Here is a 22,333-nt window from a genome sequence, read left to right on the forward strand (position 1 = left end):
ATTTACCAAATTGCATCGGAGCAAATCGACGGTGCGAGATGTGGCTCAATTGAGTTGAGAGCCATTGATCCCTTCCTGAAAAGCCCGTGTGAGATAGTGAGGAGGATGGTCCTGCTGACTTTGATCAGAGTAACTTGATGTTTGTTAAGAGCCGGGTTGCACCCGTAACAGTGGGGGGGGTGGGGGATGCACAGGGTCGCACCCAGTATTGTTTCAGCGCAAAGAAGACCATCGCAAAAAAACTGACTGCACATACCTTGTTCTCATTGGTTGTTGCAACCCTACGATTAAGGAGAAAGCAAATCTCCCGTAACCTTCACTTAGCACCCCCCTTTTTCAAAGTGCTAGTAGGATTAGTGGTAGCTTTCGGGTTTTCGTGTAAACATCCTTCCCCCACTCCCCCCGAGCGCGACCCAGCTCTAAGAATCACTTTGAAGCCGTGTTCAGTCCAAAAGAAAAGTTCATTTCGGATACTAAATCAAATTTCGGACAGGCGGAATTTGCTCCTTCATCAGTATGGGTATGAACGTGTATGTGTTCTTCGTGTTTTGCATCTGCGTGACCTCTGCGTTGCCAACATCATGCGGGAGCTTCGAGGACTTGCAGCCCACATGCTCTTTCTTAGCTCCACCTGCAAGGAGCAGCAGCACGCGGGGCACCATTATCGACATCTCCCACACTTACCGAGAAGACCTTCCTAGCTTTGAGGAAGATGACGGGGTAGGCGTTGTTATACAGCTCGTCGCTTCCATCGCCAATGGCTCCCGCGCCAACCAGTCCTTCCTGAAGATGGGCGTCCACACTGGCACCCATGTTGATGCCCCCAGTCATATCTTCCAGGAGTATTTCGACTCTGGGGATCATGTTGATACTTTGGACCTCTATGCTCTCAATGGTATGTGTATGAGAGAGACCCCGTCTTTACATCATCTCGGTGATAGGACTTCTTCATACATGCCACCTTGTGGTACACATAGCAACTCAGGTTGTAACCCCCCCCCCCCCCCCCCGTCTTGTACGTTGTCTTGGTTCATTTTGCATTCTTCATACATGCCACCTTGTGGTACACATACACTCAGGTTGTTTACACACACACACACACACAACACCACCCCACCCCCCCCCCCCCCCCCCCCCCCCCGTCTTGTACGTTGTCTTGGTTCATTTTGCATTCTTCATACATGCCACCTTGTGGTACACATACACTCAGGTTGTTTACACACACACACACACACACACACACACACACACAACACCCACCCCCCCCCCCCCCCCCCCCCCCCCCCCCCCCCCCCCCCCCCCCGCCCATCTTGTACTTCATCTGAGAATCCCCAGCGGTCTCTTTGTACACAATATACAAGCACTTTTTGTGTGTGTGTGTGTGAGAGAGAGAGAGAGAGAGAGAGAGAGAGAGAGAGAGAGAGAGAGAGAGAGAGAGAGAGAGAGAGAGAGAGACTCAACCAGCCAAATTATTGCAGGTTTCGCTTTGGTGGTTGATGTTCCACGAGATACGAACCTGACAGGTACTGCTTTGGCATTTAGACCAATTGTCAAGTGTTGTGACAAAGGTGCTTGCAATATCATGTCCATGGAAAAATTGCTTGGAAAGCGGAGCATGGATGTTAGGAATCTTACCTCGTTTGGGTAAGCAGGACCTTGTCTTGCGTTGGACTTCACATCTTGTACCACAATCAGTGGAACAACGAGTTTGCTATTACATTCCCTTTCCATGAACAGATGCCAATAGGGATGAATCTGTATTGTGCCGCGTGATCTTTTGCCTGAGGCTGTATGCCTTCATACGGGAGAAATGGGCATGGAAAAGCTGGTGTTTTGGAGTTTTGGCTCAGACTGAAGTGGCCAAGAAACGGTATTAAAAAAAAAAAAGTAAAAATCACTATAATGTTCAAACAATTTGATCCCATGACCAACACATGATGCACGACAGAGCCACACAAAATGCCCTAGAGCTACGCAAATGCCTTCAGAAGCCATAAGAAGTCAATGCAGAACCCTTTAAGGGTATGTTGTGAATCTTAGATAGAGAGTGCGCAGGCACACAAAGTGTTAGCAGAGAAACACAGATTCAAAGAAATAAGCTCGCCCCTCAGAATGAAATGCGTTTTTGGATAAAAAGAGGAGCCTCAGCGTACAGCCCTAGCCTCGTCGCGGCCGCAGTCCTCGCCACAACTACACCAGCGTTTTTAGTTTTCAGCCAGCACCTATCTCAGCGTCTTCAGTTTTCAGCCCATCCCCGTCACTGGCGATAGTAGATCAGCCCATAGCCTCGCCGCTGTCGCAGTGTCCTGGCAGGAGGTAACTTCATCCTCTATGAAAAACACAAGCCATGTGGCTGCTGTCCACCCAAAAATGCAACTGCGAGGTGATGAAAACGTTGCTGTCCAGCAATTTTCAGTGTGCTTGTACGCTCCCGGCAGAGTCCGGAGCAGTGCAGAGGAGTATGGGAAGGGTGGTGAATCACTGTCACTTCCCAGATGGGCTGAAAACAGAGAAAACAGCAAGGTGTGATGGCTGTAAAGCTGTAGATCTGAAGAGGATTTGCCTTGGCAAGGCATCGCATGCCAAGCCGGTGGGGCAAAGGCAAGATCGGTAGAGCAAGGCCCAGCGCCCCCCCCCTTTACCTGGCTGAAAAACGCAGGCTGCTGGACTGTCCAAAAACGCAAGTGCATGGCTGCTGAAAAACGCAGCCCCTACCTGAAAACGCAGATGGGCAGAAGGGGGTTTTGGCGATGGAAAAGCGTGTAGAGACTGGCGCTGGCAGCCAAGAGGGCGATTGCCATGAGGGTGATGCAAAAACGCTGCTCCAGGGTCCTTTTCGGTGATAAAAAGCAGCCCATGAGGTGGCGCCATCCCCCTGTAGAATGGTCGCTGGCTGATGTAAACCACAAGCAAAAACGCTGGTAGATCTGCTTCTTGGGAGAAGAACTTGATGCGATGTAGCGCCTCAGAATAGGTAGAGCCTGAAGCTATGATACCATGTGAGAGTGCACATGTGCGGAAGCGTGAGAGAGGAGAGGAGAGGAGAGGAGAGAGAGAGAGACAGTAGACCACAAACGCAAGATGTAGGAAGAGGGGGCGATCAGCCCCCATGACTACCATGAACAAAAGACCTTGTTATACAATCAGATGTGTGATCTCTGTGCGATGTGGAAGTGGGTACCCCCCCGGCCCTATGATGTAAGGTGCAGCGGAAGTGAATGTTGAACTTTGCTCAAGATGAGTGCTCCGAACTGTGCTCAAGGTTCCTTTTACTTACGGAAGGGAGAGCCTTCCGTTCTCTAATGAGAGAGTGCAATGGACACAAACAAAGTGAATGGACATTGTGCGTGAAGGTGCATGAGACTGAGAGATAGAGAAGAGAATACGACACCGGAGATGTTGTAAAACCCTCCTCCGAAGGCCCCACTCTCTATGGCGAGAGCTGTCTACTTATGATTGCACAAATCTCTACAATGCTTTGGACTTGCCGATGACGTCGACGACGATGAGGACAACGACGAGACAGGATGAAATCTGAAAACGCTAAGGGCTGAAATATGCAAACCTTTATCGGCTGAATTCTGAATCTATGTCGGTGATGATGTCGATGGCGACAATGGGACGACGACGCGTTGAAAACGCAGATGCTGAAATCTGCTTTTTCCGGGCTGAATCTGCAAATTTCGCGGAATGTGACCGTGCGGTGAGGATCTGCTGCGGGAAGGTGAGATCTGCGAGGTTCGGGGGTTCTACTGCGGAGTTTGACTGCTGAAAACTGAAAACGCTGGTGCTACTGCTGCTTTTGTCGCGAAGACCTGCAAAAACGCTAGGTCTCTGGTTGATCCAAAAACGCTAGGCTGATTTGGGCTTCTGCGAAGGAAATCTGCTAACGCTAGGGTTGATCTGCTGTTGTGGGGGAATCTGCTAACACTAGGGCTTATCTGCTGTCTACTGTCGCCGTGAATCTGCAAGTGCAAAAACGCTGGCTGATCTGATGCAAAAACGCTAGGCCTTCTGTAATGCTGAAAACGCTAGAGTTGTCGCCGGGTCGGTCTTCCTGAGAAGTGACCTGTTGAGCAAGGTGCTCCTGTTGCCTCTTCTGCCAAATAGTGCTAGCTTAGTTTTGCTTATGTATTATCTTACCCAATTTGCCCTACTCAGTTCCCAACAAAAGTCACTTAATAAATAAGTGAAAAATGTCAAAAATAGGGAAATTAGGTTAAATGCACTGGAAAATTCCCCTGATGGATTCTGATGGGAATGCCTATGATCATGCTGTGTGCAACCAGAGGATATGTATCTACTCGAAATGACTGGTCATGCACGGTCTGCGAACAGACTCACAAGAGTGCCAGATCACTTCCTATTCTAGACTTGACTTGATTGACTGAACCCTAGTCATGCTGTAGCTTGTCCACGGACACATAGGGTTGGATGTGTCACGTGACATCCCCTCCTTTTCAAAGTGAGGTACTGGTACCGAACTGTATGGCATCGAGGGAGATCGCCAATAACATCCGGAATCCTGGAAAGGACTCTTCGCCGGCCCACTCTGATGCGTGGGTCATGCGATACTTGAACTTCATAAATGTCTGCAACGCTTGCTTCTCTTGGCCGCGCCGAAAGCGACATAAAGTCATTTGAGTCTCCTTCAATGCTTGAACTTCGTCGATAGTCATGCGTCTACCTTCTTCAAGAATCTCCGAGGCTGAAAATTTCAGAAACCACTTCCAACACAAAAACATGAACATACCCATTCGATGTAAAGTGGTTGGAAAAAATCTCGTCTTCTTAAAAGACTGTGCATGCAATGTAGATGAACAAATAGACGGAGTGCCAAACCGTTCACCACGCACACGCAAACAATGAGATCGAATCTTGTCTTTCTGATCTAAATCAATCAACTATGGCAAATCACAACGGAAATGTCCATGCTTGGTGCTCATAGTTTCTTGTGCTCTTTGTACAAATGTGTCAGGCCAAGGAAGAGATATGGAATGTGACTTCCTTGAGTGCAAACATGTCATCTTTTATGTGTAATCCGCATATATCCGTGCTCATTCATGAGTGAATCGTGCTCAACATACAATATGTCATGCCTAGGAAAAGGGATCACATAAAGACGCTGACTAAAATACAGGAAAGCATCACGAATGAAACACTCGAACAATGCGTACTGACTAATCATGCGAACACATAATACTTCGTGTTGGGGTTCTCTGGACCTAGGCTCGAGAGCCAAGATCGGTTCTTCCTGAGGGGGTTCTTTCTGAGTGGGTTCTTTCCGAGGGGGTTCTTTGGACCTAGGCTCAAGAGCCAAGATCGATTCTTCGTGATTGATCGAATCTGCAATGAGGTTAGCTTCACTAGAGAAAGTATCAACTAAACCATCATTCTTGTGAACAATCACATCATTATGCAAATGATCATGCTTGTGAGAAATCACGTCTTGATCATGTAAATCATCATGCTTGTGAGAAATCACATCGTGATCATCATGCAAATCATCATGCTTGTCATTCAAATCATCATGCAAATCTTGTGTGTCATGCTTGGGAGAAGAAGAGACTAAGAGAGTCTCCTTTTCCCAAAGCTCTTCAATCTTCGCTTGCACATTAGAAATGAGAGAGGAAGAATGAACAACGTTCTTGCGATCCAATTCTGTTTTTCTTTTTGCGTACTTGTCATCAAATTCTTTGGCCTCCAAGCGTAATTGCTCGCGCTTACGCTCCATGGCTGCCATTCTTGCTTTGTGCCACATTGTCATCATGTCCATCATTGTCTTGCACCAAGCCTCCATAGGATCTGGTGTAATCCTTGGTGTAGATGTGGAAGGGGGAGGGTCGGAAAAACCTCCTGGCGGGGAAAATTCTTCTTCGCCTCTCTCATGCTCATCACCTCCAAGCGAAGTATCCATTCCGCTTCGAGTGATGACCATCCACTGAAGTCTTGGGTTCTTGTGGGTTCTTGTGGTCTTGGGTTCTTAAGTTCTTGCGGTTCTTCTTTCGCTTGCAATCTGTGTTAGAGAAGGATCTTCTCTTCACCCGAGTTCTACTCTTTTCCGCGGGCGCACCCCTTGGCGGCCTTGCGCTCACACCAAGATTGCTTTTTCCCACCTCACGTCGATTGGCAGGCCGCTAAGTGCACGATCCGCTCTCAATGAGTGAAAAGAGGCACAAGGGGAGGCTGGACAAGCCCTTCTTTCTTGGGTTTCCTGTCACTCTTGAAAAACACGATTAGGAATCGACACGCCCAAGAGGACTTGGGTTACGTGCGACCGCAACAAGCAAAAAAGTTTGTGTGGTTCTTATGGTTCTTTCCTTGAGTGATATAGAACACTGCCAAAGCTTTTATACCAATGTAAGGTGCAGCGGAAGTGAATGTTGAACTTTACTCAAGATGAGAGCTTCGAACTGTGCTCAAGGTTCCCTTTACTTACGGAAGGGAGAGCCTTCCGTTCTCTAATGAGAGTGCAATGGACACAAACAAAGTGAATGGACACTGTGCGTGAAGGTGCATGAGACCGAGAGATAGAGAAGAGAATACGACACCGGAGATGTAAAACCCTCCTCCGAAGGCCCCACTCTCTATGGCGAGAGCGGTCTCCTTATGATTGCACAAACCTCTACAATGCTTTGGACTTGCCGACGATGAGGATGACGACGAGACGGGATGAAATTTGTAAACGCTAAGGGCTGAAATTGCAAATCTTTATCTGCTAAATTCTGAATCTATGTCGGTGACGATGTCGATGGCGACGATGCGACGACGACGACGCGCTGAAAACGCAGATGCTGAAATCTGCGTTTTCCGGGCTGAATCTGCAAACTTTGCGGAATCTGACCGTGCGGCGAGGATTTGATGCGGGAAGGTGAGATCTGCGAGGTTCGGGGGTTTCTACTGCGGAGTCTGACTGCTGAAAACTGAAAACGTTGGTGCTATTGTTGCTTTTGTCGCGAAGACTTGCAAAAACGCAAGGTCTCTGGTTGATCCAAAAAGGCTAGGCTGATTTGGGGTTCTTCGGTGGAAATCTGCTAACGCTAGGGCTGATCTGCTGTCTATTGTCATCGTGAATTTGCAAGTGCAAAAACGCTGGCTGATCTGATGCAAAAACGCTAGGCCTTCTGCAATGTTGAAAACGCTAGAGTTGTCGCCGGGTTGGTCTTGCTAAGAAGTTGCCTGTTGAGCAAGGTGCTCCTGCTGCCTCTTCTGCCAAATAGTGCTAGCCTAGGTTTGCTTATATATTATCTTACCGAATTTGCCCTACTCAGTTCCCAACAAAGTCACTTAATAAATAAGTGAAATGTCAATAATAGGGAAAATAGGTTAAATGCATTGGAAAATTCCCCTGATGAATTTTGATGTATTCTGATGCGAATGCTTATGATCATGCTGTGTGCAACCAGAGGATATGCATCTAAGTGACTGGTCATGCACGGTCTGCGAACAGACTCACAAAAGTGCTAGATCACTTCCTATTCTAGACTTGACTTGACTGACTGAACCCTGGTTATGCTGTAGCTTGTCCACAGACACATAGGGTTGGATGTGTCACGTGACATATGAATAGGTGGCCAAGGGGAGGTAGCACAAGGCCTGGAAAAATCGCCCACAACCCAACAAGAATATGATATATGGAAATATATGAGGGCGTCCAGACAAAGGTGGACCATCGGCCCCAAACTCCGGCGGCCGGACCAGGTACAACCTAGACTACGGGTGGCCAACCCGGAGACATACTAGCCGTACAAGTATGCCCTAGACCTGTGAAGCAGCAGAGTGGTGTAAGTATAACAAGCATGGGGTAAAGTCAGAGATCAAAGGACACTCATCTTCTTTGATCCAGGTGCCAAAGCAAACTTTATCTCACCAGAGTTAGCTATGAAGCTGGGCATCAAAGCTGAAGAGATGGGGTACACGACAGAGGCAGGGTTGGCATGTCTTGGCTACTTAGAGTGTGTTACTCCCATTATTGGAAAACTGGGTCTGCATATTCAGTCGTGTATGGACACAGAAGAATTCTATATCATGCCATTGGAAGGGCGCGATGTGCTACTGGGAATTCCGTGGATGTTCTGAACACATGGCGTGCTGGATGTTTGCGACAAGACGATCACCCTTCAACATAGGGGCAAAACTCATGTTTTGGATGTAAACCTTAAAGGGGAGTCTGTCCCTATTGTATCTGCTTCAACTATCACTTTTGTAATTAAAAATCATCTTTCTGTGTACTTGATCTTTGCACGTGATGTTTCAAATAATTGTCAGTCAAATTTATTTGTGTTAGATAAAGAAAGGTCAGCATTTTTGCAAGAGTTTAATGATTGTTTTTCTGATTCATTACCGTCACAATTGCCGCCGGAGAGGCTTGAGGACATTGCGATAGATTTGGTGCCAGGGTGTAGCCCACCAAACAGACCTCCCTACAGTGTTAGTGTGGTGCAGCAGAAAGAGATTATGGGCCAGGTAGAGGAGCTTTTAGAGAAGGGGCTGATTCAACATAGTTCTTCACCTTTCTGCTCCCCAATGCTTTTAATGCAGAAGAAGGATGGCTCTTGGCGCATGTGTATTGACTACCGTGCGTTGAATAAGAATACCATCAAGAACAGGTTTCCTATTCCAAGGATTGATGGTATTCTTGACCGTTTAGAGGGTGCTGCAAATTTTCAGCAAGATAGACCTTAAGAGTGGGTACCATCAGATTCGGATAAGGCTAGAGGATGTGCACAAGACTGCGTTTACGACGACATTTGATCTCTATGATTTTTTACTGATGCCATTTGGTCTTACAAATGCTCCTGCTACGTTCAATAGGATGATGAACCGGATTTTCGGCTCGCATCAAAAGTTTGTTGGCACATTCTTTGATGACATGATAATCTATACGAAGAATGAAGAGGAGCATAGGCATCACTTGACCATTGTATTCGAAGAGCTACGCAGTCATAGGTTACTTGTCAATCCTAAGAAGAGTGAATTCTTCTTGGAAGAGATACACTTTCTTGGCCACATAGTGTCAAAAGATGGTGTCCGAATGGATCCCGCAAAGGTTAAAGCTGTTAAGACATGGCCAGACTTAAAGACTATGCACGATGTCCGAAGGTTCTTGGGATTGTGCTCATACTATAGAAGGTTTATCAGGAATTTTGCAGAGATAGATTTACCTCTCCACGCTTTGCAAAAGAAAGAGATATGTCATGTGCGCACTTCACTTGCGTCACGTGGACACGCTTCTGCCATAGTCTAGCATGAGTCTTAGCTTAGGACTGAGCGTGGCACCTTTGTGAGCCTCTAGCAGGACGTGCATGCCCATGCCGGTCACACTTGCATACCCTCTCTTGCACAAGAACATTCATTTCATCATGCAGGCATTTTACCGCGTGAACCACCTCTTATAAGTCATTTTATTATAAGTGACTTTTGGGATTCTTTTTGTAAGTTTGTTTGAAAAGTAGGCAAGGCAAATTGCTAAAGATTTATAAAAGAAACCCATTGGGCACTTTAGAGAAGCAGAAGAAGCAGGGACACAAGGAGGCAGGCACCCAGCAGGCAGGTAGCACCTCAGTAGGAGCCCTAGCGTTTTCTCAAGAAGAAGACCCAGATCAGCCTGGCGTTTTCAGATTTCAGTAGGGAGCCCAGCGTTTTCAGTTTTCAGCCTTGACACCGTCGTCGTCGACACCATCGTCATCGTCGAAGTCCCTATCTTGACGACGACACTATCACCATTGTCATCGCAGATCCTTATCTTGACAACGACACCTTTGTCATCGTCATCGCAGTCCCGGACTTGACGACGACACCATCGTCGTCATCGTCACAGTCACCATCGTCGTCGTTGTCGACATAGACCAACAGTACCCGTCGTCAACAACATCGTCTTCGACGTAGGCCTCGTCGTCGACATCACCGTCTTCGACACAAAACTGTCGTCAACTTCACCGTCATTGACACAGAACCGTCGTTGACTTCACCATCTTCGACACAGTACCGTCGTCGACTTCCTTGTTGTCGACAAAGACCCTTAGTACCTCGTTGTCGACTTCATCGCCGTCGACAAAGACCCTTAGTACCTCGTCGTCAACTTCATCGTCTTCGACATAGACCTTGTCGTCGACCTCCCCGTCTTCGACATAGAACCCACAGAACCTGTCGTCGACATCGTCGTCTTCGATATAGACCCCTTGAGTACCTCAGTAGCATCAAGACCCTTCAGCATCGGCATTATTGTAGTCGCATTTGTGCAAGAATAAAGAAAGTACTTGCTTTGGCAACAGAGCAAGGGGGCCCTTGAGGGTTGGGACCCGACATCCCTGTGTCATCTCTTTTCTCTCTCTCGTTTCTCTCTTTCTTTCAGTTCAGTTCAGTTCTTTCAAGTGAAGTAAAATGTCCCTTGTGTTTGTGTGCGGAGTACTAGATCCGAGCAAAGTCCTTATTCTCTTCTGCTGCACCTGACAAGATCACTTTCAGATGGACCTAAAAAGACATTTCAACTTTCAGTCTCTTAAAGGAAAAGTTGACTTCAGATGTTGTGATTGTTTTACCAAATCTCAGGAAGTCATTTGTGGCCCAGTGTGATGTGTGTGGCAATAGCATCGGAGCAGTGCTAATGCAAGATGGTCGGGTAGCAGCTTATGAGAGCAAAATCTTGCAAGGGCCAGTCCCTACATTGCTAGAAGTGCGCGGGATTTTCCCTTGCTAGCATCTTCGTCGCGGTCCGGTACTTCGGCAGCCCATCAAGCCTCACTTCGGCCATTCCCTCGCTGTCATCGAGTGCTCCAATTGCTGTCCATCCTTGGCATCGTAGAGATCTACTTTTTCAGTCCTTCATTCCTCTCACATCGGGATTGTAAATCAGTCTTAGATTTACCCCTTGGTGGCCATCCGCAACCCCACATCGAGAAGGATCCAAAGGTGCATCAAATCAGCCGCGGAGGTTCGTCTTGAGAATTACCGCGGCGATATTCATAGTAGAGTCTGCATTTGAGGTATTGCATATGTGTAGACTCCATTTACGCAATCAAAAGCAAATACCACATCGGCAACGGTGGGGGCCCCCCTTGAGAGGGTTGGTTGGGACCCCATTGGGTGTCATTCTCTCTCTCTCTCTCTCTCTCTCTCTGTCTCCCCACATCTCTACCGCTCTCTTATCATTCTCTCTCTTCAAGGAAAGGTAAAAGGAACCATCAATTAAGCTTAAAGGAATCACTAACGCAAGGAAAAGAAGTAAAGGATTAGTGGAAGTGTAAAACCTAGATCTTCACCATTTCAATTCCGCTACACCTGACATTGGTATCAAAGCTTTGTGATTTTGCACTAATCCACTAATCTTTTAAATTTTTTTCCCTCTAGTATTTCAGTGTGTTGTAGCGTTTCGCCCAAGGATGCTTCTCTCACTCAGAGAACTGCAAGCCGTGCCATTGCGTGTAGGACCGTGCGCCTTGAGCGTAGGAAATGCAAACACTGTATACAAGGGGTTACAGTTATGGTGCGTTTGCGAGAGGGTAGTTGACTTAGTGTGCACGCTTGATCACCTCGACATAAAGAAATCCTAGCATGGATATTTGCAGTCATAAATTCTTCGATATGATAGATCGCATCATTGAAGACATGCACTAGAAACATAAAGATGTTAATTGCGAGTATCAGGATTTGTTAGCAGTCTATGACAACAAAGGATGGCGCTATCCAGATCAGCCTATTAGCTTTGGAGCCTTGGCATTGTTTGAACAACCATCTCTCCCATCTGCTTGGAGAATTCCATCATTTCAGAAGAAGCATTGCATCGTCCTCGATTTATACACATCTTTGGCACATCGGGTCTACACCGTTTGCATCTTCTTAGCAATTGGTGATTCGAGGCAACCACCGCGGGAGTTCGCAGGCATCGTGAGCCTACATTCGCAGCCACATCCGTTGCAGAGACGAGGATTCATCTAGAGCTTCCATCATACGACAATCTAGTCGAATCCCGAAGAGGAGCCTCTATCTTTGAGGAGTTATTTGGTGATTTCATGAGATATCATACAAAGAACTTTGGGCATTCCAAAGGACATATCCATCTTCGTCTCCCATTCGGCATTGCTCTTGTCAATCTTCCCGCGGAGGGGCAACATAGGTTGGCCGGTAACCTTCGTGGACATCGGCGTTTGCATGTCCACACCATCCGAGTTGGGGCAAGTTTGCTTGTGACCAACAAGGGCATTGTTGGTCCAAGAGACCGTCCATTGTTTGCGAGTAGATGCATCATCATCATCCTTGTGTTTTGAGCATTTCCACATCACCTAGGGGAGCCTCTCTCTCAATAGTAGTCGTGGAGGGCATCATCTAGAAGGAACTTCATCCGAAACCATCTTATGGTATGCATGGAGTTCGGTACCAGTACCTCACCTTAAGCAGGAGGGGATGTCATGTGCACATGGCTCTATATGCCGCGTGGACATGCTTCTTTAACTTCTAGAGCCAATTTTCTAGTTTTGGAACCCTCTTGGATAAATGGTTTGTACGTGTGTTTTGATTGATGTTGTTGCACTACGGTGGGCATCTGGCATGACGTGCATGTAGTTCTAGGTTAGAGGAATCCAACCAGCCATTCCCTGCGTCAACCGGATTCTTGGATCGGCTTTATAATCAGTAAATTGGGCCTATAAAGGGGTAGCGTTTTCTATCAGATTGTCTAGCGCTAGCATGAGGAGCAGATCAGCCTTGGCGTTTTACTTCAGATTAGCACCTACGTTTTGAAGATAGATCAGCTAGCGTTTTTGCATCACCAGTTCTAGCGGCTGCAGTTCTAAGCAGATTAGCCAGTGTTTTCAGTTTTCAGCCCTTTTGTCGTCGGAAGTGCGCGGGATCCGCCATGGCTAGCATCTTTGTTGCGGTCCGGTACTTTGGCAGCCCATCAAGCCTCACTTTTTTTTTTCTCTTGCCGTCATCGAGTGCTCCCATTGCTGTCCATCATCGGCATCTTCGAGATCTGCGTTTTCAGCCCCTCATTTCTCTCACATCGGGAGTGCAAATCAGCCCCAAATCTACCCCTTGGTGGCCATCCGCAATTCCACATCGAGAAGGATCCAAAGGTGCATCAAATCAGCCCCGAGGTGCCTTGTCTTGAGGAGTTACCGCGACAACATTCACCATTCCAGTCAATAGAGTTTGCACTTGAGGTATTTCACGTGTGTACATTCCATTTACGCAATCAAAAGCAAACACATCGGCAACGGTGTGGGGGCCCCTTGAGAGGGTTGGTTGGGACCCCATCAGGTGTCATTCTCCTCTTCTTTCTTTACACCCCCTCTTAGCATCGGATGCTGAACAAACAGCGTGAAGTTGAAGATGTGAGGCGAATGATGAAGATGTTTGCTGCAATGTCCATTGAAGGACAATACTTCCGCGAACTCCACGAGTGTAGCAGCAGTCTGCGGTGTCCCAACCTTCGAGAGATCTCCATGGTAAAGTGCTGTCACAAGCAGTGTAGCAAACTGCTGTACCCCGTGGATACAGGGTGAAAATACTGTGTGAAGGTCCCGAACTAGGTGCGAAAACAACTCCTTGTCGTAAAAGAAGTGCTGATAGACTTGCAAGTGTCCTGCCCGATAGGATCTGTGGTGTTTGTAGTCAAACCGTCTGGAGAAAATGGAGAAGCCTAGGAACCGTCATGAGAATGATCGGAAGCCTGTCAATGCATGAACCTGCAACCCAAGGTGGCCAGGTGGCTAAGCTTTGTAAAACTCTAGGAAGGCTAGATGTAGCAATCTACGTCATAAACGTCCTCCAAAACAAGGAAAGCCAGACTAAATAGTCTGCACTGTAGAAGCTACCGTAAGCTGTAGCAATCACCAAGAGACCGCACGGACCACCACTGGATGGTGTTCTGTCAGTAGATAGGGTAATCCAAGATGAGGGGAAAGCCAGACTCAACAGCCTGTGATGGGAAGGGCCTCTGAGAAGAGGTGTGGTCAGACCAAGCTGTCTGTACTGTGATCATCCTGTAGAAGTAGGGAAGCCAGACTCAACAGTCTGCGTTGTGAATAATCTCTAAGAAGAGGAAAGGCCAGACCAATCTGTCTGCGCCGTCTTGCTTGTATCTCCTGCCTCCAATCTTTCGGTGTCAACCAAAACAGAATCCGTGCCAACAACGCCACCAAACCGCATCTCGGTGTGGCTCTCAATGTGAACGAGTTAGGAGTGGCCTATTGCCCAGGTCGGGGGATAAGTCTGTTGTAAGGTTACCGAGGGTGAGTGTAAGCAACTCTGAAGGTAGCAATCCAAATGATCAGGAGTGTAGAAGAGCACTACACTACCATCCAAGCCAAGCTCCTGGTGATTGTCACAAACTGATGACATGGCATGACCAATAAGTTGTTCCAACTCATGGACAACTGTCGAGGGGCCGAGGGGACACCTAGGCTTTAAAAAAGAGAGCGTAAGAACTTGCTGACATGGTTGTTGTACAAATGGCCGTGATTTGCGGACTGCTGTAGAACGCGCTGACTGTTGACGTTGGTAGGTCCGTACGGAAATTGTACGGAATTTCTCTTTTGGCGTTGCTGGATTACTGGCAGCTTTTGGATCAAGTTGCTTTTGGAGTTTACTCCCTTGGGTTAATTTATTGATACAAGGGATGCTAAAAGCAGAGCCGCAAAAGCGGGTCTCGCTTCTCAGAGCATCTGGACGCAGAGTCTGAGAGCAAGCACCCGCGGTAGTTATATTTTGCTCAAAGATTAATATGAAAGAAATACCGAAAAGGGCGCCAATCTTTGGGGTCAATCTCTCTTGGCACGGAACTATGCCAGGCCGTGTCGACTCTCGAATTGTGAAGTGTTTTGAAGTGAATCTCTTTTGTGTCGCGACAGAATCTAGACTTGGGGTGTCCAAGTTTGTTACAGTGGTATCAGAGCACGGTCGATTTCTCTTTTAATGGGAAATCCGACCCTTCTTCTCGTGGCACTTGTGGATCCCAAAAAGAATCAGTCGACCTCTTCTGCCACGGCTAAGGTGAGAGGAGGCAATACAAAAAATTCAAGCGACTTAGCAGAAGATGAGTACGGGCCACCCCGACCCACTTAGTATGAACTCATGGGGATGTAACGTCGACGCAGGTTGACGAGTGCATAAAGCAGATGCTTTAGTTTGCCAAAGATCCCCAGTTTGCAAAATTTTTGACCGAGCAGTCGATGGCTAAAGTGCATACCCAGTGGCAGAAAGTCAGCGAGCCACCAATCAAACCGGCAATCAAGAAGCTTCTTGCTCCGAGGATGTTCACTGAAGGAGAACTCCATGATGTGGTTCAGACCCAAATAAATCAGCTTCCGGACACGAAGAAACCATCGAAGAAGCAATTGAAGAAGCCAAGAAGGGGACTGACTACCTTGGTTACCTGGACCGTCAATCTTCTTTTGCATCTGCACGAAAACATAAGAAGTGTGCGTTTTGAAGGACTACCCAGTTCTTCTTCCTCTTCTCCCAATAGTTCTTCTAGCTCTTCCTCTTCCGACTCGAGCGAGGAGGGTAAGAAGCGAAGCAAGAAACAAAGCTTTGGAAAGAACAAGAAAAGGCAAAGAAGATCAGATTCCGATCAGTTTCTGATAGTTCTATAGAGAAGTCATCCTCTGACAGTTCAGACTTAAAGATCACATGTTTTATGCAAAGAAAAAACACTTTTACAGAGCCAACTAGTACGATTTCCTTGAAGACAAGAACAAAAAGACAAAGGTATTTAAAGAAGGTGGACAATCAATAATATTTGAATCCTTTTGTGAATTCCGAGATGCTCTGAGGGCTTTGGCTTTCATTCAACTGTTTGATATAGTTTTCTCCGGAGGGCATTACTATGAGCACTCCAAGATCAGGAGGGAAGCATCGTTTTTAAAGGGAATGCTCGAACATGGTGGTCCGCTCTTCTTCTGAGGAAAGAAGCCCTGATCAAGTGGTTGAAGTTCAAACAGCTCTTTATTTCGTCTTGGTTGACTCAGGAGTACGAACGAGTTGTGAGAACCGCTTGGAACCATCTTCGGATGACCGAGGGTGACACTTTGGACGCATATTGCGAGAGGTTTTGGGATTCTTTTCTCCTGACCTCTTCGTTTAAGAAGGTTACTTTTAAAGAACAGATTGAGCCGTTTTGCTGTGGACTCCCTACAGAGATCCGAGATTACTGCCTTGAACAAAAGTTTGAGTCTGTACAACAACTAGTGGGACATGCGAAACGGGGATTCTTGATACATTGGGGAAGTTGACCTACCCCATTGATGAAGTTTTGACTCAGAAGACCAGACAAACCTCGACCAATGAAAATCGAAAGAAAAAGAATCCCCAGGAAAAGAAAGATGCATGACCCCGATTGACTGCAAAAGTGAGAGCTGACTATCTCAAAGAGGGGAAGTGTTTTGGTTGTGGGGAACAGGGGCACATCTCTGCAAAGTGTCCCAAAAAGGCACGAGGATAGATTGAAGACAGGCCAGAGAGTTCTAGAGTAGCGGAAGAACGTGGCAAAAAAGGCAAGATGAAAGCAGGACTGGTACCAGGTTATGGCTTTTGTCTGTTTTGCAGGCGTAATCGAGGGCGATTACAATTCTTTAAAGAGGGGTGTATGATTGATGACGTGGCATGACCAATAAGTTGTTCCAACTTATGACAATTGCCGAGTGTCCGAGGAGACACCTAGGCTTTTAAAAAAAAAGAGAGCGTAAGAACCTACTGACGTGGCTGTTGTATGGACTGCTGCGATTTGCGTTGGCTGCTGTACGGACTGTCGCAAAACGCGTTGACTACTGACGGGTCAGGTCTGTACGAAATTTTCGCTTTTGCCTCTGCTGGATTACTAACAACTTTTGGATCAAGGTGCTTTTGGAGTTGATTGCTTTTGGGGCTGTGCTTTTAGCATCCCTTGTATCAATAAATTAAGTTATTAACCCAAGGGGGGTCTCACTTCTCAGAGCATCTTGACGCAGGGTCTAAGAGCGAGCACCCGCGGGAGTCGTACTTTGCTCAAAGATTAATATAAAAGAAATAACGAAAGGGGAGCCAGTCTTTTGAGGCCAATCTCTTGGTATAGAACTACGCCGGGCCGTGTCGACTCTTGAACTGTGAAGTTGTTTGAAGTGAAGCTCTTTTGTGTCGCGACAGAATCTAGACTTGGGGTGTCAAAGTTTTTTACAGTGACTCTGAATGTAGTCGCAGGATGCTTGATCTCCCTCATCTCGTGGGTAAACTCTCCAAGAGTTCTAAAGCACTGATGTCCCACGCTAGTCTATAGATCCAAGCAATGAACCTGTTCAAGAAGAGATCCAAGATCCTCTCCCTAAGTCCATGTAGATGCTCTTGTGTAAGCAAGTGATTTGACGTGTCGAGATCAAGTGGTAAGTGTCTGTCCACCCCAAGATGGTGGTGTCTTCTCTGGGAATGTCGTGATCCCATATGCCATGAGCATGGCCATATCTCGTGTGAACTCCTCTAATGAGTGCATAGGTGTGTCCATAGCAAACCACAAGTCACCACCCCCTCTGGAGTGCGCAACCGCCGAATGATGCCTTGAATGAATGGAACTCCCAAGGATCGTACGCCTGTAGATGATCAAGCATATGTCGAAGATACCGTGTACTGAATGAGTCACAGAGAGACTGCATGGACCACCACCGGATGGTGTCCTACCAGGAGGTAACTTCATCCTCTGTCGAAAACGCAAACCATGTGGCTGCTGTCCACCCAAAAACGCAATTGCGAGGTGATGAAAACGCTGCTGTCCAGCGATTTTCAGCGTGCTCGTACGCTCCCGGCATGGTCCAGAGTGGTGCATAGGGTGTAGGGAGGGTTTATCTCTGTGTGCACAGTTGTTGGAGGGCTGAAAACAGAGAAAAACAGCAGGTGTATATGGCTGAAATCTGAGGTAAAAGAAGAGGATTTGGCTGGCAAGGCACCGGATGCCAAGCCGGGTTGGTGGATGCAAGATCCAGGGTTGGAAGCCCAACGCTCCCCCTCTATGCAGCAAACGCTGCCTTGCTGTCCAAAAACGCAGATGGATGAGGGGATTTTCTGGCGAGGAAAAGGGTCCCAAACCCTAGCGCTAGTGGAGAAACCAGCAGATTTGCAGGTTCTTGCAAAAACGTAGGTGGCATGAGCATTCCGTCAGGAGAAATGCTGTCCAGAAGATGGCGCCACCCCCTCTTGCAGAGATCGCTGGCTGGTTGCAGAAACGTTGGCTGATCTGATCTTGGGAGGAGAAGAACCTGATGCGGAAGGTGCGTCGGGATCATGAATAGCTGAAGCTGGTGACACCATGTGAGAGTGTGCGTGTGCCGGGGGGGGGGGGGGGGGGAGAGAGAGAGAGAGAGAGAGAGAGAGAGAGAGAGAGAGAGAGAGAGAGAGAGAGAGAGAGAGAGAGAGAGAGAGAGAAGAAGAAGAAGAAGAAGAAGAAGAAGAGAGTTTTAACGTCGTAGGAAACTATCTTAAGAGACCTTAAAGATCTAGCCGATGAGGAGTTGAGACTCAAGAGAGAGAGAGAGAGAGAGAGAGAGAGAGAGAGAGAGAGAGAGAGAGAGAGAGAGAGAGAGAGAGAGAGAGAGAGAGAGAGAGAGAGATTGGCATACAAGGTATCGTTTTCTCTTTACGGATGCCCCCTTGTTCACCAACACTCTCTCACCCTTCATCGGATCGCTCCTTCAGATTTGGGTTTCCATGCGACGGGCTATCATACGCTCACCTCCCTCATGTCGTGAGGAGATTGAGCGCCAGCCTCTCATTTGGAATGATGCAGTTCTTGATTCTTCGGTTAATCCACCCCGTCAGCTTGGAGAGAGGACTCACATTGATTGGGCTACTTGGGACATTGGCCCTGCTGCCTCTATGCGGTTGTTTCATGAGACACGTATGCTGGATGCAGATTTTGTGGCAGAACATTATGACATTGGTTGCGGGGTGACAGACAGATTGCTTGAGATTGACTCCGCCGTTCCTTCACAGTGGGACGCCGTCATGCGCGGCACGGTTCAGATGCCTCCACATAGTGGCTGGGAAGGTCTCTTTGCTCAGAGCACTCTCTTATTAGTTCGTTTAGACACCATGCTGTTCATAGTTGATACTGACTACTCTCAGGGGATTCATGCTAGATTGACATATGATACCACCTCTCCGCACCTTGTCTACCCCGGTGCTCGATGGGAGGCCATACGAGTAGTTGGCTCCCGCGGGAAGCGTCGTGTTGACCCCCGTTTCGCTTCCGCTGATGCCGCACTTTGGAGGCTTTGGGTGTGGGAGGGTCGTGCCCTATCTCAGCTTTATTGGGACCCAGGAGAGTGGCATTGGCCTCACTCTAACCCAACCGGTGCACCTGTATCATTCTTTGAGTACACTGTCAGAATTGGAAGATTAGCATTGATGAGACAACACCCAGAGCAGCCCACTCGTATGCGTTTCTGGTTACATTGAGGTCTCTCCCATGCCTATCTACAGCAGTTTTGGTCAGCCATCTGGGATTTACATGCGGCTCGTCGTATTTCTTTTTTCATGTGGATGATTGCACATGCAGGACTTCCAGTTGGGACTTGGCTAGCTACTATGGGTCATGATCTGTTATGTACTCGCTGTCCTTTGCGACTACATGAGTCACCTGCACACTGTCTTTGGTCATGCTCATCTTCTCATGTAGTGTGGCTAGCAGTTTGCTTTTTACTTAGCAGAGCCGGTGTTTAGCATGGATTTCTCACTTGGGGATCTGTCTCATGGTTGATGCCGATGCCCGGACCGCATCTTTTCTACGAGGGCTCAGACACAGATCCAGCTCTTATGCTTACCTCGACTGGTTATCGGCGAGGGACTTTGGCTATGTTACCACAGATTGCTTGGCAGGGGGATCCTCAGACACGTGATGAAGTTTTTTCAGTCATCACTAGCATTACACTATGGAATGTTTGGAGAGCTCGTTGTCTTCACATTCTCAGTGCGGCTCCACAGCTCCTTCAGGATACCCTCACTTCCATTTGGCTGGACATCATTCACACCCTGATTTGGCAGTGGGATTCTTCCTCAGGTACATCTCGAGCAGCCGAGGCTCGTCGATTTGCCTTCCTTCGGCGTTGGGCCCGATCTCCACTCTTCTTCACACTTACAGGTGGCTAGATTACATGGCATTATGCCCCCCCTCGGTGGTTTCTCCTCCACTCATCACACAGACCACCATGAGATTGTTCTAGTCGAGTTGTCACTATAGTGGCTCTCACCCTTACATTCAGCTTGTACACCCCACGTGATAGGCTATTTTGGCATCCGTTGGGGATTATATTGTACTCAGTAATATACAGCCTTGATTTTTCCAAAAAAAAAAGAGAGAGAGAGAGAGAGAGAGAGAGAGAGAGAGAGAGAGAGAGAGAGAGAGAGAGAGAGTAAGGTGTAGCGGAATGAATGTTGTATTTTCTCAAGGTAAGTGATCTTTATTGCTCAAGGTTCCTTTTAGTTCTTAGGGAAGGAGAGAGCCTTCCGTCTTTATGGAGAGTGCTATGATCACGAACAAAGTGAGTGAATATTGTGCGTGCAAGTGAATGAGACTGAGAGAAGGAGAGAGAAGAGATACGACACCCGAGAGGTTGTAAAACCCTCCTCCGAAGGCCCCACTCTCGTCGGCGAGAGTGGTCTACTTTGATTGCACAAAGGTGTACAATGCGTATGCAATGGACTGATGCAATGGGACTATGCCGACGATGACGACGATGACTTGATGGCTGAAATCTGTGATCTTCTAATCGCTGATTTCTGGGACTGTTTCGGTGGCTGAAAATGACTGTTTTGGTTGCGTTTTTATGGCTGAAAATGGGGGAACATCTGCAACCAACTTGAGGGGGATCTGCTACTGTGCATAAGGCTGAAAATGTGCGTTTTCTGCAGGGCTGAACTGATGTTAAAAATGCTGATAGCTGCAGTCTTTTTCCTTGCCAAAAAATGCTACAAACTGTTGGGGTTTTTCTGGTTTCCCTAGCGTTAGTGTTTGCTGCAAAAATGCTGAGAGTTGCTGATGTCTGTGTCCAAAAACGTTGGGCCTTATGCTCTGCTAGCGACCAAAAACGCTAAGGCCTTGGGCTGTTGCAGATGGGTGAAAACGCCACTGAATGGATCGGGTAGGCGAGGCTGTGGTGAGGAAAAGGCCAAGGCTAGGCAAGGATGGCGATGGATATTGATGGTGAGGGGGTACTGCTGAGAAGTTACCTGTTGAGCGGGAAGCTCTTGCTGCCTCTTCTGCCAGAAAGTGCTAACTTGGGTTTGCTTATATATTAACTTAGCAAAATTGCCCTACCTACTTTTGTTGGAAAGTCACTTAAAAATAATAAGTGAAAATCCCAATAAATAGGAAAATAGGCTAAATGCACTGGAAAATTCCCCTGACTGAATCTATTGGATTCTGCTGGGAATTTCGATGATCATGCTGTGTGTAACCGGAGGATATGCATCTATGCTAAGTGACTGGGCATGCACGGTCTACGAATACTCACAAAAGTGCCAGATCACTGCTAATCTAAACTGACTTGACTGACGGGAACCGTGCTATGGTGTAGCTTGTCCACAGACACATAGGGTTGGGATGTGTCACGTGACATCCCCTCCTTTTCAAAGTGAGGTACTGGTACCGAACTGTATGGCATCGAGGGAGATCGCCAACAGCATCGGGAATCCTGGAAGGGACTCTTCGCTGCCCACTCTCATGTGTGGGTCGAGCGGTACTTGAACTTCATAAAGGTCTGCAATGCTTGCTTCTTTGGGCCGCGCCGAAAGCGACTCAAAGTCTTCTGTGGCTCCTTTGATGCTTCAACTTCGTCTAGAGACCTGCTTCTTTCGTCTTCAAGAATCTCCATGGCTGAAAATTCCTGAAACCATCTCCAACACAAAACCATGAACATATCCATTCCATGTAAAGCGAAGGAAAAAAATCTTGTCTTCTCTGAAGACTGTGTATGCAATGTAGATGAACATAGAGACGGAGTGACCACCTGTTCATCAAACACATGCAAACAATGCGCTCGAATCTTTTCTGTTTGATTGAAATCAATCAACTATGGCAAATCACAATGGAAATGCCCATGCTTGGTGCTCATACTATCATGTGCTCTTTCGGAAACTGTGTCATGCCAAGGAAGAGACATGGAATGTGACTTCCTTACATACGAACTTTTCAGCTTTTCATGAACAATCCGCATACATTCGTGCTCATCCATGATAGAAACGTGCTCAACATACAATATGTCATGCCTAGGAAAAGGGATCACATAATGATGCTGACTAAAATACAGGAAACCGTCACGAATGAAACACTCCAACGATGCGTGCGTATCAATCATGCGAACACATAATACTT

At 47.3% G+C, this 22,333-nt stretch overlaps 1 protein-coding gene across 1 annotated transcript in view; it reads left to right on the top strand.

The window, feature by feature from the left end:
* Positions 1-421: 421 nt before the first annotated feature.
* LOC147436621 (cyclase-like protein 3) overlaps positions 422-22,333 on the top strand; it is a 64,586-nt gene continuing 42,674 nt past the window's right edge. The window contains exons 1-2 of the mRNA XM_086489466.1: positions 422-895; positions 1,479-1,523. Of these exons, the coding sequence (XP_086345592.1) occupies positions 517-895; positions 1,479-1,523 (424 nt within the window). The 5' untranslated portion in view covers positions 422-516. The remainder of the gene's footprint in view (positions 896-1,478; positions 1,524-22,333) is intronic.

The sequence above is a fragment of the Adiantum capillus-veneris genome, chromosome 18, assembly GCF_014529385.1.
Source record: "Adiantum capillus-veneris isolate H3 chromosome 18, ASM1452938v2, whole genome shotgun sequence".
Taxonomy (NCBI): Eukaryota; Viridiplantae; Streptophyta; class Polypodiopsida; order Polypodiales; family Pteridaceae; genus Adiantum; species Adiantum capillus-veneris.